Raw genomic sequence first — 13759 nt, 5'->3', positions numbered from 1 at the left:
TGAATTTCACAAAGTGACTTCATTTCAGTGAGCATCTAAAGCCATGGATCTCCCAAGAAAAAAAAACTTACAGCAAACATTGAAATGAAATTATTAATTTAAAATGAGAGCTTTTATTCCCCCCAAAATACACTCCCAGTATATTATCGTCAGCCACTATAACTTTATGCGCAGTTTGAACATGAGCACAGTGCTTATAGGGAAATAAATAACTCAATAATTCAATTGAAATGTGTTGCACATGAAAAAAAAAAGATAAAAATGTACCTAAATAAAAATTTAAACAGCTCTTTAAAATTCAATGCAAATGTATTGAACTTAAAATTTAAACACAACTGAACTGACCTTGGGCACTTTTTTTTTTTTTTTTTTTTTATGTACCACACTTTGAGAATCACTGAATTCTAAAGTATTAACTCTGCTCGTCTTTGTGTGTGTGTGTGTGTCTGTGTGTGTGGTGTCATGCCAATTAGAAAATCTCTTCAGGCCATTTTCACACTAACGCTTTTGGCAAAAGTGACAGCTCATGTGTCCCAGTACGCAAAGTACACCTTAATTTTTCACATCTCTGCTCAACATAAGCTCTCTTTCCCAGAGGCGAGCATGCTGTCTTAGTGAAATGTTGTCGTCAGGCAGTCATGCGTGTGATGAAGTCTATATTAGTCAAGTGAGGTGTGTTGGTTACTGTGAAAATCTCCAGTATGCTGTCTGCTGAGCCAAGCGTCTCTGGGGTACAGGTGTTAATTTATTGCACATGTTATCCTTGTATTAACCCTTGAGGCAAAGTTACTCTCTGCTGTTTTTATTCTCGAATAAGAATGTAACAGAAGACAAGACAAACCTTTGTGAGAAAGGACCAAAATTGTAAACTTTCTATCGGGGGTAATTTTTTATTTATACATTTCCCAGTGAGGGCCATGTGTTTCAATCAAAATAGTATATGTACCTTCCGTATTGTATATTGGAAAAAAATGACTAAAACGTAAGTGCAGTGAGTTTCCGAACAGTCTGTATAAATCAGTGCTTTAAGATACTGTAATAGTTGTCATTTTTCATTGAGGATAAAGAATATATTCCTGTGAGAATTGTTATATTATCCATCCAAATGTGTTGCTCCACCGTCAAACAGAAGTTGCTTCTAAAACCGCAACTATCGATGCAAACCGACTAGTCAAGTATGTGGACTTAGCAGAAGCGAATGCTAATAAGGCTAATCTGTGCTTCAGACACTGTAGATCTGCTTAACTTTAGGCTTTGACACAACAGTGCTTTCAGGGTCGGGCTGGCCTGTGGCTTGAAAATGGTGGATCCTCCCGCAGCCAAGGATCCAGAAGTTCAGCTCGTTCACAGACATATTTTGAAAAATAGCCAGGTTGTTGGTTTCTTGAACAAAATGGGATATACAGATTCAGCGCCTTTTCCTCTTCTCGGCTCCAGCGGGATACGTAACGCTGCTTCATTTCCCCGCCAAATGATTCGACAAGGTTGTTTTCCCACTGTTTTCCTGAAACAAGTCTGCACAGGTGCAGTAAGAAGATGGCATAGTCCATTGGATGAGAAGTGAGGTGGGAGCACTTGAAACGAGTGTGATATTAAGCATTTTAGTGTTTTGAAGCGTGTGAATTAAGACTAAAACAATAATAATTGCTTTAAATCGAACACCCCCCACCAAAGTATTAGTCACTTTTTCTGAGACATTTGAGGGCCCAGGCAATTTTCTGTGTTTTCCTGCTTCGTCCTTGATTGTAACTTTGACTTTCTGGACAACCTGTATGTCACTTTTTAACGTCTACCGACCACTGACTGTTGTTGCGATAAACACTCAAGTCTCTCCAGTATGCATCTTGAGGTGCCTTTTCAGATTCTCCGCCCGACTGAAGCTTTTCCCGCACTGGCTGCAGTAGTACGGCTTCTCTCCCGTGTGCACCATCCTGTGTTTCTTCAGATCTCCTGCCTGACTGAAGCGCTTCCCGCACTGTGAGCAGCCGTACGGCTTCTCTCCCGTGTGACAGCGTAGGTGGATTTTCAGGTACCCCACTCGGCTGAACGTCTTCCCGCACTGCGTGCAGCCGAACGGCTTTTCTCCCGTGTGACAGCGTAGGTGGATTTTCAGGTAGGCCAGCCGGCGGAACGTCTTCCCGCATACCAGACACGGGTGGGAGTCGTCTATCCTGGCGGGCTCCGTCTGGATTGTTCCTCCGTCAAAGCTGTGCTTGGAGTGAGTTGAGTGGGCGGGCCTGCTAGAGTTGTGAGGAAAGGGGCTTAAATCCACACAGCCGTTGTAATGTTCTTGTAACGTTGGCGGACCAGACAGCGAGCAAGCGGCTGGCTCTCTTTTAACAACATTTACCGCGTCGTCTGTGGTCAGCTGGACAGTCAGAGCCTCCTCAAGCTCCTCGTCTTCTGGTTCTTCTTTGCATTGTTTTAATAGCGTCTGGGCCGACGCGCACTCTGCCTGTGACCCCGCGTCATTGTACTTGTGCTTCAAATCACGGGTAGTATTGTTCGGCCACAAAGGGAGGGCGGGGTTCTGCTCCTGAATCTCCGAGCCCTCTTCCTGGACAGGAAACAGACCGTGGACATGCAGAATATCTGTGAGTAAAGACCAGAAAGAGAATCATATTTATTGGCCAAGTACGTAAGATCGCACAAGGTACACACACAAGGTACCACGATTTAACGACTGACCCAGCTAACGAGTTTTTCGAGATATGAGCCGACGCTCGATTTTTTTGTCTTCAGTTGCCAGCAGAAATTCAACAGTAGATAGTGAAGAATTCTTCCAAAAAAAAGTAGCCAATGCGAAACGCCACAGACGGGCTAGGGAAACTGGCATCGATGTTGCAGTACCCTTTCAAGCAACAGCTATTTGAACAGTGCAATAACACGTAGACAATATTCACAAGCATATATTCTTTATCCTCTGTGAAAAAATATTAATAATACAGCACGTTACCAAGTTGTGAAACTGTGTATTACGTATGGCTGTATCATACTGTACTGCCCCCTTTGTGGCAAAGGTGAACACAACAGAAGGAACACAATGTCAATAGGCATTGACGTATGAAATAATCTTGCACAAACTGTTTAATTCATAACATTTTATTTCATGAATGTTGGCTTATATAAAGTACGATACTGTAGAGTGCCACTGATTTAAATAAATATTTTTTTTAAAAACAACGTTGCAAATTTATTTATTTATTTTTGTGGACCTAGAACAGAGTGGAGTGTTTTGAGATAGGAACAAGGTCAAGGAATTAATTACAAGGCACCACTATACATTTAAGAGCTAGGTTAGCAGCTTTCGGGCAAATTCTTCTACTTTCTACAATGTTAAGATGCCCGAGATAATGCTTTCCTATATCTTACGTTGTATCTCCAGCAGACTTCTCCTCAGACTCTCATTTTCCTTTAGCGTGCTGGCTGCTTTCTCCCGATACGCCGACACAGTTTCCTTCACCATCTCCACAACCTCCTGCACAACTTCGTTCAGCAGCTTGGCCAAACGGGCGTTCAAGCATTCCAGTTTGGTATCCTCCATCCTTAAAAACAATCACACAGCATAATTCTGTGATTCTCGAAAGTGTGTTACTGGAGTGGGACGCGAAAGAAGGGCAATTCAATTTAGTTGTATTTAACTTTTTAAGTTCGATACGTGCATGCTTTTGCATTATGGGAGGAAAAAAAAAAAAAACACACACACACACACAAGCATGAGGGGAACATGAAAAATACACAAAAAGGGTGGGGCCGAGATTCGAACACCGAACCGCAAAACAGGGAGGGACACGTTCGAACCACTAGCATACCGAGCTGAACAGCAACATAAGCTAATTGTGTTTGTACCTTGTGGTCGTGTGCCTTATGAAGTTTGTAGTTTCCGTATTGGTAAATATACGTAATTAGTAAAGTAGCACACTTTGAATTAACTAGCGGCAAAGCTGACAGGCTGTGGCTATTATTTCATTTCATCGCGAAAAGTGTATCATACCAAGCTTAAGCTTCCGGTCGGGGTCAACACCGGAACACCTTTTGTGATGCGATTTTCAGTATAAGGGTGTGACTTTCAGAATAAAGCGCCTTCGTTTAAAAAAAAAAATGAAATTAATAACAACCAGGAAGCTGTAACAAATTCAAATAAATAAACTGATTCATCTTTAAATTTAAGGAATAAATACTCGTTTTCTAAGCAGCAATACCATTTAAAAAATGTCCTCTCCTCTTTTCCTTTTGTTTATTGTTGCTACACTTCTTGTCTTGTATGTATATATATATATATATATATATATATATATATATATATATGCTTATTCACTTACTTCTTCATGAATTCATCTATCGCCAATATAAATTATTACATATGTTCCTGACAACAAAATAAATGGGGTGGGGGGAATCTTAATTTACCCATCAAACCAGCGTATTACCCTAAGCAATTCAAACACAACACATTATGAATAAAGTTCCAATCATCATTCAAGAAGTTTCTAACTGTATGAGACCAACGTAGGATGAAGTGTGTGGTCGTCTTGACGGCTCTTTACAGTTTGCAACTTCAAGCAAGTCACAGTTGGTTAGAAGTGCGAAAATGTGAAAAAAATTGTTAAAAAACCAAAAATTGACCAAGGCTTTTTTTCTTTATGAATGAATGAAGTTGCCGTTGATATTCATTTGCTGCAAGTCTTGTTCAGCAAAGAGTAGCGCTCTTTGGTAATTATTAATTTGTAGGGATTGAAAAACGCGAAGACATCGGTTTCGTTTACATTGGTTGAGTAAAGTAGACAGGCCTACATAAAAACAAGAAGCAAGTGTTTTGGTAGGTTGGCCCTTTGCTATCAACCTACTGGTAAAGCCTAAAAAGTAAAACATGGAAAACATTTAATTCTTTCTTTCTGGTCTTTTTCATAGCGCTGACAAAATGTATATCATACCTGTAATACTGATGGAAATTCCTCAATAATCACAAGCCATCTAGCAAATTGACATTCAACAATATCAACAGTTTATAATCTTTTGGGGACGAAATATAATTCAAGTAACACACATTAAGCAAAAAAAAATCTCTACTCAACAATACTCTACAATTAATTGCACTCGTAGGAACACGAACCATGCTTTTAAGTGTGATCCCTTTTCCTTAAATGTGTTTGACGAAAACATGTTAAGGAAGGAAATGGCAGAAATAGTGCATTCATGCAAGAAGTGAACTTGTTATATGTCATCATTAGGTCCAGTGCAGTCCACAAATACTGCCGGTCTCCAAGTCACGGCTGCCCCTCCGCGGCGCTTTCCTCAAACAGACACAGCAGGTTTTTTGGCCCGAACACGTCATCTGAGCGGCTCCGGTTACGATAGCGCCGCTGTGAAGACCGTTTGCCCTGCCTGGAGTCCAGTGAGTCCGTGTGACAGGGTGTGTGTGTGTCTGATGTGTAGCAGTCACTGGCGGGGCTGCTGGAGGGTCCCCGGGCTCCGTTACACGGGGACCAGTCAAATTGAACAGAGTGAGGACTCCGGTCTACGTGTGCCGGGGAACGTGGGAGAGGGGTGGACGTAGTTTTCAAATCCAGTGGAGATTTCATCCTGTTGGGAGTAAAGTTAAAGTGAGGCTTTAACATGAAAATAGATACAGTGAACCCCCTAAAAATATTGATAATTCTCTATCAAGTATATACAGTGTTTTGACGTACTTCATTGACATCAATTACGACTAATAGCCAGGGCTTTGACGCCATCTTGTGGCATAGGATAGGTTCAACAGAATAAAACGCAACTAGGTGAAATTGCGAATAGCCAACCGCATATTTGCTTACTTCTCTGAGGGTTTTGGGGAATCCTCCGGTCCTACGGGGTCCATCGCGAACACCCCGTCGTCCTCTGAGCTGTCAGCGCGCAAGGCGCTGAGGGTCAGCGTCACCTCCTTGTCCCAGCTCTCTTTGGGAGGAGTGCAGGGGGCCGGCTTGCTGTAACGGCGGAAGATCGGCAGGTAAAGAGAAGAGAAAAGTCGACGGCCAAAGCCTATCACCATCTAAAACCAAAACCAAACACAGAAGAACATGAAAGGTAAAGAGCAAAATTAACCACAGACATCCATACATTTTCTACCATGCTTATCCTCATTTGGAGCTGAGATTCGAACCCTCAACCACAGAACTGTTCGACAGACGTGCTAACCACTCCGACATTTCTGCTGCCATTAACCAAATCAACAGTCTTATATGTTACAGTCTCTAACCAAATTACCTGGCAGAAGAAGGTCAAAGTCAGCATGGTTTCTGCAAAGAAAAGGTAAGCGCGTCTCTTCCACATGCGTTTCCTCACTGAGGGCAAAGCAAGAAGCTCGGGTACTGTCGGCCTGTCAGAAGGTTCTGGAGTCAGCATCATCTGCAGAACTTTCTGAAGGTCTGTTGAAAGCTCTGCACAAACAAATGGAGCAATGATTTATCTGGCATAAAAAGTTACAATCTGATTTTAAGACGTTTGACACTGATACAGTATAAGACTTGATTGATTTTTACATCCTACTGTGAGCGAAGAGACTAAAATGAAAACAAATACAAATAATCTGCTATTTATAAAATTTGCCTTAAAAAGTGAAACAAGGCCACAAGGATCTTATATTCGAAGTGTGGGAAATTGTTGGGTTGAGGGACACCATTTTAAGTTCTCAGCAGAACTACTACTTACTTCAGCAGAACTATGTTGAAGTGAGGAGCGGAGCTTCATTTAGTCAGGCCATAGCCCTGTCTAACAGAAAAGTAGTGCTTTGCCACCATGTTGTGGCACCTACAGGTAATTATAAACCTTTTTTTGGGGTGGGTGCATTCCATACAGAATTTAGCTAGTCACCACTATGATATGAATATGAACTTACCACTCGCGACCTCAGGGAGGCGCCCTTGTCTGAGTTGCTGCCAGCCCTCTCCACCATTGGGGACCTCTATATTGCACGCAAGCTCCAGAATGGAAACACCCAAACTAAAAGGGAACGAAAAGGTGATGTTAGGTATTCCACAATGTCACAAAAGTATGAGTATTCTTATTGATAGTATCTCTACCTGTAAACATCTGCAGCAGGGCCATACTCCCCCCGGAGGAGCTCAGGAGCCATGTACCTGGGATCTCCTCCGGGGTCATCTTCTCTCACTTTCTCTGAGCTGCTCTCTTTGAGCTCTAGCAGAAGCCCAAAGTCGCCCAGTTTGAGTCGCCCGGAGTCCGTCACCAGCACGTTGGCGGGCTTCAGGTCCAGATGGACGAAACTGCGAGAGTGCAGGTGGTCCAGCGCCGAGAGAAGGTCGCACAAGTACGACCATGCTGCACGCTCGTCTGTGTCGACCGGGGGGAGAATGCACACATCAACGGTGTCAAAATCTTACATCAATGTTTGTAAACAATAGGCGCCGGGGTATTTCCAGAGGACAGAACGCCAGTGATTAGCCCATTGATTAATGGAATAATCGGATAAAAATGGATTTTACAGTATTAAATAAAAATACCAACACACAATACAATAACAAAGTGCACGTGAGGTGCATGTTTTATTTTTGTGCACTTGGGGTCGCCACCCTCATGTTCTACACTGTAGTATCTGTAACTTTGAGTGTGAGGCTTTCAAAGATGGGGCCTTGCTTGAGTGACGGGTGCATCAGCGAATGAGAGTGTAGTTGGCTGTTGTCGGCTGGCTGTTAACTGGCTAACCGTTAACCAATCTGCGTGATGAGTAACAGGGCGTCGGTTGTATGTGCTTAATGGGTGGGGTTTTTTTGGACAATAACGTGCAATCATGCCAACTTACTTAACACGGAGTGGTGTGGTATGTGCAATGGTAACATTAGCCCGTGCGGAAAAATTATCCCTGCAAAGCTTTGAGGCAGGGATTCTGCGTCAACCTTTTTTTGTCATCGAATTACTCAATTTGTTTGATTAATCGGTTCAGCCTTTGGTATTGCTTTAGATTTTGTCCCCCGGAAGTACTTGTGATGTCATGGTGACAAAGTCTAAACGGTCCTTACCGTTGCCAGGAGACTGACTTTCTGCATGGAGCAGCAAACTGGTGTGACACAGTTCCGTCTGGATGTACAGCCGACCGCACTCTTCCCAGGCCGCGACCAAGTTGAGGATGTGAGGATGTGGGCAGACTCGCTCGTGGTTCTTAGCCTCCCTGACCTTGCGGTTCCTGTCACTGTTGCCCCTGTAGCGATGGAGCGAGCGTTTGACAGCATACAGGCGACCATCCTTGTTGCTTTGAACCTAGAAAACAGGAATGCAAAATGATGATGCCAGAGTAGGTGCAGAGTTTGATTTCCCTCTTGTTGCACATGTTGTGTGACGCTGTTGGTAGATGAGAGAGAGGAGCACGATTGAAGTCTCCATTGACCAGTATGAGGGTGCCGGGACTCTGAAATTTTAACCTGGCGTTAGCGTAGCAACCCAGTCCCAGGTGACCCCTGGTCATCAACTGTTGACGTTATACGTTAACTCTTTGCTAACGAGGATCCTCTCGTCAATTGTTGACTTCATCGTGATGTGTCAAATCTCTTTACGTGAAGATGAAAACTGCATTTTTAATTTAGCCGACTTTAGAGGTGCCACTGTATGTCACCCACTCCCACCACACTCACCTTGTAGACTTCTCCAAAAGAACCCCTTCCCAGCAGGCCCAGCGTAGTGAAGCACTGGTTAAAATAGGGCCTTTGCTTTTTGGGGTCGTACACAGATTCCAGAGGGGGCGACTGGCTGAGAGAACGAGACAGGGGTGTCCAGGGGGCCGTTTTCTGGAGGAAGAAGATGCGGCTCACAGAGAAAGACTCCTTGTACGGTGCCAGCGGTGGCAGAGAGTGGGACAGGTAATCGGGGGATGAGACGGAGGAGTTGGACGTGGACGAGGAGGAAAAAGGGTGTCGACGCTTTTTCAAGGAGAAGGACTGCTCTGCGTGGGCAAAGTGGGAAGGGAGCGGGAGCATGCTGGTGGTGACTGTGGTATCCACGCTTAGGGACATTGTGTGTCTTCAGCTCCTTTCTTTGCAGGCAATGACCTGTAACAGTAAGAGAACTATCAAACATCCCGGGAAACATCTGAAAAGAGCATTTTAGAACAATATAATGTGGACATTCTTTTTAAATTAGATCAGGAAAACAAAGATCAAACAAGGCAACACAGTCGAGGAGTGGCTCGAATGTCTGCCTCGCAGTTCTGAGATTTAGGTTTCGGGCATGCAAATTCCTTACAGGAGAAAGGCCGTAGCCAAGATTCCTTACCCCAAAACTCAAAAGTGTGAGTCATACGTGCTAACCACTAGCATACCGTGCTGCCCGGAACCAATCATAAATCAAACAAAAATAATAAAAAGGTACAATTTAAAGTGATTGATTAGCCAAGTGCATTTGACTTGATAATGAAGCATCCTGCCAGACAGGTTATTTAGGCGATGTCTACTGTAGACAGAAAGCAAGTTAGTGCTACTGGTATCACTTGTATTGATACAGTTAAACCTGGTATTGATACTAGTATCTGCAGGTCTACCGACCATCTCTAGTGTTTATAGGGCGTCAAACACTTGCGGATTACAAATAAAAGCAGTTCAACTGTAATAACCGATTCGACGGTGTTGAAAGAAACTCCCTAGTCACCAAATTGGTCAAATCAAGATCAAAGATGCTATGCAACAGACTTGCCTGCCTCTGCAGGGACACGACACTACTGTGATGCAGATATCGCTTCTGTTCTGTTGACGAAATCACTTCGAAAACAACAATTACAAAAATTAACTACGGTGTAAACTTGGGACTGAAAAATGCAGCAGAGGTGTTTGTTTGTAAAGTTAACCCTAGGTAGCTCGTTGAAGCACATTCAAGAAAAGTAAATATGTTAGGGTCCACGTAAAACATAAATTACTTCTTTAATTGTGTGTAAAAGTAATAAAATTGCATACTAACCATAATCCAGCATGAATATGAACACACAGAGGTGCCCACCCAGTCCTCCTCACTCAGTCGAGTTGTTGTGAAGTGACTTAGTCACGTTATCATAAATCCCACTCAAATTCTAGGCAGGACACGCCTTGCTGCAATATTATTGGCTGCAGTACACGGATTGCTGTAATTTAATTGGCTAATGCATCCAGGCCGGAACACATGCAGCAGCCAATCATATTGCTAGCGGGGCACGTCCTGCCTAAAACACAAGTGGGATTTGACGAAGTCAACATACGTAGCTAGCTCGCGCCAAATTCTTAAGAAACGTAGTGACGCGCATCGGTGGCTCGTGAATACCATTTGCTCATTTCACGTGCGCCATAGCCGTAAACTCGCGCATGCGCAGTGAGTCCGGGGCATCTGCTGCACTACTGGGCTTGTGTATCGGGCTAGCTAGCTGATCACTTGAGATGGTAAGTGGGTTATTATTATCACTTTTTTTGTGTCATATGGGTTTGTAGTTGGATCGCGGGGGGTTAACCTTCAGTGGTCAGTATCAAAAAGACGACGCTGTTGGCGATACAAAGGGCGAGTTAGGTCTTGAATAGCGATCTTATGCTAAGTTTGCTATGTTAGCTTCGGCTTCCCATCTACAAAGATAGCGAGGTAACTTAGCCCAGCTAACCTTGCGGGGGGGTGGGGGGGGGTGACGTAATTTGACTCGCGTTATCTACTTAGCCGGTGAAAATAGAGGCAAATAAAACGCCTTCACGCTGCCGTTGTCACAGATTGTGTTTGGAGTTGCTAATTACAAATCCCCAAAGATGTTTTTTTTTTTTTGCTTATGAGTGAGTTGCTTGTCAGCATTGAGCTCACGATTGAAAGCTATTGGATTAATGCCAGAAACTGTGGTACTTTCCGGAAATCGGATGAATTTCCTACTCTATTTATAATTGCAGTCCTGCGCAACACTCTCAAACGTGTTTGGCCCACTTAATTTGTTAACACAGAGAAATTGTAAACTTGTTTTTCCACAACATTCTCACCGGGATCAGAATAACTTTTCATAAAAATATACATTTACTATTGTGCTTGTAAATGTACATATTGTCGAAGAATGTGTAAAATATAAAAAATAAAAATATATTCTATACTGATGCTAACTATTTTCAAATAATTTATTAAGCAAGTAGCTTCTTCAAAATGAGATAAATTTGGGATTACTTTTTTTTTTTGCATCAATATAAACGTAAGGCAGATGTTAGGGTCACTTTTAATGGCCGTTTTCTATCACTGTCATCTTCAAAATCAAACTCTTTTTAACTTATTTGCCCTCAATACAGGATGTGTTCTTAATGATCCGGCGTCAAAAGACCACCATCTTCACCGATGCCAAGGAGTCCACCACAGTCTATGAACTAAAGCGCATAGTCGAGGGAATTCTAAAGAGACCACCCGAGGACCAGCGGCTCTACAAAGTGAATTGGATGCCTTTCCTAATCCCCTTCTTAAAATAACACATTTTCAAGCCTTGAAAGAATTCTGTGACTGATTCCGCTATGACTTGACAGGACGATCAGTTGCTAGAGGACATCAAAACTCTGGGTGACAGCGGATTCACCAACCAGACCGCCAGACCACAGGCACCGGCTACAGTTGGGCTGGCTTTCCGAATCAGTGGTATGTGTACAAGGAGAAAAGTCCAAAGAATCTTGTAGTGAAATGTGAAAGTCAGTCCGACAGCTGAAAATACTCGAGAAATTTATTGATATGCTAACTTCACCAGCTCACGGGACCCCACTCCATTCGTTTTCCACCGACCTGTAGTAGTGGCTGTTTATGAAATGTTTCAATATTTGCAACAACATTAAAAAAAATAAAAATAAATTATTATTTATGTATTGTTCCTCACCACGCTCTGCTCTCTTCCTGTTTAGTTTCAATTCCTGCAACCCATTTTGGCAGAAAACTATCAAGGCCTGAAATGATGGTCAACTTTGTGCTTATTGGTTTGCCTTAAAAAAAAAAAAAAAAATCCAATTGAAACTACTTTAAATATTCATGATTGTTATTAACTGTTATTCATGTCTATAGATAAGTAAACCAAATTCTATTTTATTATAAAAAGAAGTTTCACAGAAGTCAAAGCAAACAAATCTCAGCAAACTCCCAAGTTGGGTCCATTGTGTCTCCGGGCACCAGCGTACAGTACGTGTGGTTGTAAACGCTTCGCTCTCCTGTGCCCCCAACCCCCAGATGAGATGTTTGAGCAGCTGCACATCGAGGCCTTCTCCAGCCCCCCAGAGCTCCCCGATGTGATGAAGCCTCAGGACTCCGGTAGCACTGCCAGTGAACAGGCCGTGCAGTGATGCGCGCCCCCCCCCCCCCCCCCCCCCCCCCCCCCCCTCCGCCAGGCGACGCAATTGTGGAAGTAGGGTGTGGTTGGGGCTGTGTGGATTAACTGCAGTGAAGAAGTAGTGGGGTGGAGGATCTGTAGTGTCATTTCAGTTGATGAACGAGGACATTCTGGGTAACCGTGCCCGTCCGTGTTACCTTCATGCTATCATTGCTGCACCCCCCCTTCCCTCCCAATTGGCTTCACGTGTCAAGTTTTTAGGTAAATATGATTTCCACTTGGGTTCTGCTACTTGGTTTGGAAAGTGCGAATGTGTTTGTGTGCGTGTGTTTGACTTATTGTAATTATTTTCATTCATATTTTTTTTTTTGCAAAAAGTGAAGGTGTAGTAAAGTCCTTTTTAGAAGTAACCTGCATGGGTGATGAGTGTGGTGTGTACATGGGCAAACTGCATGACCCGAGGGCTTTAATCTTCACACAAACAGATGAACCTCGTTCTTGTTTCCTTATGTTATGTTCGTCTGATTTCTTGCGTCCCATGAGGAAAAATTTTTTTGTTGGCGGTTATTGTCATCTTTTTTTGTGTGCGTGTGTCATCACTGTGTCACTTCTTTGTACACGTTTCATTTCCTGAGACCAAAGGCGGGCACCTCTCGGACACCAGAGAAAAGTTCTTTTCGGAGATTCGTGCCACAAACTTTTGGAAAATCGTTACGTCACACGTCATCCCTTTTCCGGCACCTTTCCCCACAAAAATACTCTGTAACTGTGAGCTTGCTTAATTAAAGGTTTTCAATTTTTGTTTTTTACACTTTTGTCTTTATTTTTCCTGAAGGAACACTGTCAAATGTCTATACAAAGAGATCTGTGATAGAATTGTATCTGTTGTACAGCGCTTGTCCTCATTAGCGTCCTGGGAGAGCTGCCGCCTTTCCCAGAAGACATGGGGTCCACCTTAAGAGTCTAAAATGAACCTAGAATATGTTTTTGGAATATGGGAGGAAGCCAGAGTACCAAGCGAAAACTAAACCAAGCATGGGGAGAGCACGCAAACTCCACGCAGGATGCAACATTTCTGCCCCGAACCTTAGAACTGTGAGGCAGTCATGCTTACCACTAGTGGACTATGCTACCTTTATCTGTAAATGTAAGGAAAAGGTCATGGTTTCGTTAACTTCTCGAATAGAGAACCAACAATTGTCGTTACGCTTGTGCTCCGTTCTCGGCAACAGTGGGAGGAAAATCTTTAATGGGCTATTTCTCTTTTCATAAAGTTCAGTCCAGGCTAAACAGGACACTTTTGTCTTGCTAGTATTTATAAAAAAAAAAAAAAAAGTAAACCGCTTGAACTGGAATGAAATAAAAAAGCGCTATTGGAGTATTACTTGATCAAAAAGGATTTGATACAATAAACCATGAAATATTCATCGCTAAATTAGAACAATTTGTATATATAGGGTGAAGAGTTACTTAAAAAACGGGAAGCAA

The 13759-nt window shown here is 42.9% G+C and overlaps 3 protein-coding genes across 4 annotated transcripts; 1 reads left to right on the top strand and 2 right to left on the bottom strand.

Moving 5' to 3' along the window:
• Positions 1 to 440: 440 nt before the first annotated feature.
• LOC133418226 (zinc finger protein 239-like) lies at positions 441 to 4028 on the bottom strand. 2 transcript variants are annotated; one of them, XM_061706703.1, is made up of 3 exons: positions 3995 to 4028; positions 3373 to 3545; positions 441 to 2592 (listed from the first exon to the last, which is right to left on the bottom strand). In XM_061706703.1, the coding sequence occupies exons 2-3, from the start codon at positions 3542 to 3544 to the stop codon at positions 1823 to 1825; spliced, it is 942 nt and encodes a 313-aa protein (XP_061562687.1). In that variant the 5' UTR covers position 3545; positions 3995 to 4028; the 3' UTR covers positions 441 to 1822. The 2 variants fall into 2 exon arrangements, with proteins under 2 accessions (XP_061562687.1, XP_061562686.1); XM_061706702.1 differs by having other exon boundaries at positions 3850 to 4022.
• Positions 4029 to 4333: 305 nt separating this feature from the next.
• pkmyt1 (protein kinase, membrane associated tyrosine/threonine 1) lies at positions 4334 to 10005 on the bottom strand. Its single transcript, XM_061706672.1, has 8 exons — positions 9937 to 10005; positions 8622 to 9035; positions 8013 to 8250; positions 7059 to 7326; positions 6875 to 6978; positions 6244 to 6416; positions 5814 to 6028; positions 4334 to 5583 (listed from the first exon to the last, which is right to left on the bottom strand). Exons 2-8 carry the CDS (start codon positions 8997 to 8999, stop codon positions 5268 to 5270), a joined length of 1692 nt encoding a protein of 563 aa, XP_061562656.1. The 5' UTR covers positions 9000 to 9035; positions 9937 to 10005; the 3' UTR covers positions 4334 to 5267.
• A 277-nt stretch (positions 10006 to 10282) lies between these two features.
• On the top strand, positions 10283 to 13080 carry LOC133418239 (elongin-B-like). Its single transcript, XM_061706717.1, has 4 exons — positions 10283 to 10388; positions 11259 to 11393; positions 11487 to 11595; positions 12172 to 13080. Exons 1-4 carry the CDS (start codon positions 10386 to 10388, stop codon positions 12282 to 12284), a joined length of 360 nt encoding a protein of 119 aa, XP_061562701.1. The 5' UTR covers positions 10283 to 10385; the 3' UTR covers positions 12285 to 13080.
• The last annotated feature ends 679 nt before the right edge of the window (positions 13081 to 13759 follow it).

Source organism: Phycodurus eques, chromosome 19, assembly GCF_024500275.1.
Source record: "Phycodurus eques isolate BA_2022a chromosome 19, UOR_Pequ_1.1, whole genome shotgun sequence".
NCBI classification, from domain to species: Eukaryota; Metazoa; Chordata; class Actinopteri; order Syngnathiformes; family Syngnathidae; genus Phycodurus; species Phycodurus eques.
The sequence above is the reverse complement of the archived record's forward strand: the minus strand, read 5'-3'. Positions and strand labels throughout refer to the sequence as shown.

Coding starts and splice junctions, on each gene's coding strand:
- pkmyt1 (XM_061706672.1), bottom strand. CDS start 8,999: ATGTCCCTAAGCGTGGATACCACAGTCACCACCAGCATGCTCCCGCTC. Junction 7,327..8,012: donor AAGTCAGTCTCCTGGCAACG/GTAAGGACCGTT, acceptor CGGTCGACACAG/ACGAGCGTGCAGCATGGTCG. Junction 5,584..5,813: donor TCCCCAAAACCCTCAGAGAA/GTAAGCAAATAT, acceptor TACTCCCAACAG/GATGAAATCTCCACTGGATT.
- LOC133418239 (XM_061706717.1), top strand. Junction 11,394..11,486: donor AGGACCAGCGGCTCTACAAA/GTGAATTGGATG, acceptor ATGACTTGACAG/GACGATCAGTTGCTAGAGGA. Junction 11,596..12,171: donor GCTGGCTTTCCGAATCAGTG/GTATGTGTACAA, acceptor CCCAACCCCCAG/ATGAGATGTTTGAGCAGCTG.
- LOC133418226 (XM_061706703.1), bottom strand. CDS start 3,544: ATGGAGGATACCAAACTGGAATGCTTGAACGCCCGTTTGGCCAAGCTG. Junction 2,593..3,372: donor AAGTCTGCTGGAGATACAAC/GTAAGATATAGG, acceptor CTTTACTCACAG/ATATTCTGCATGTCCACGGT.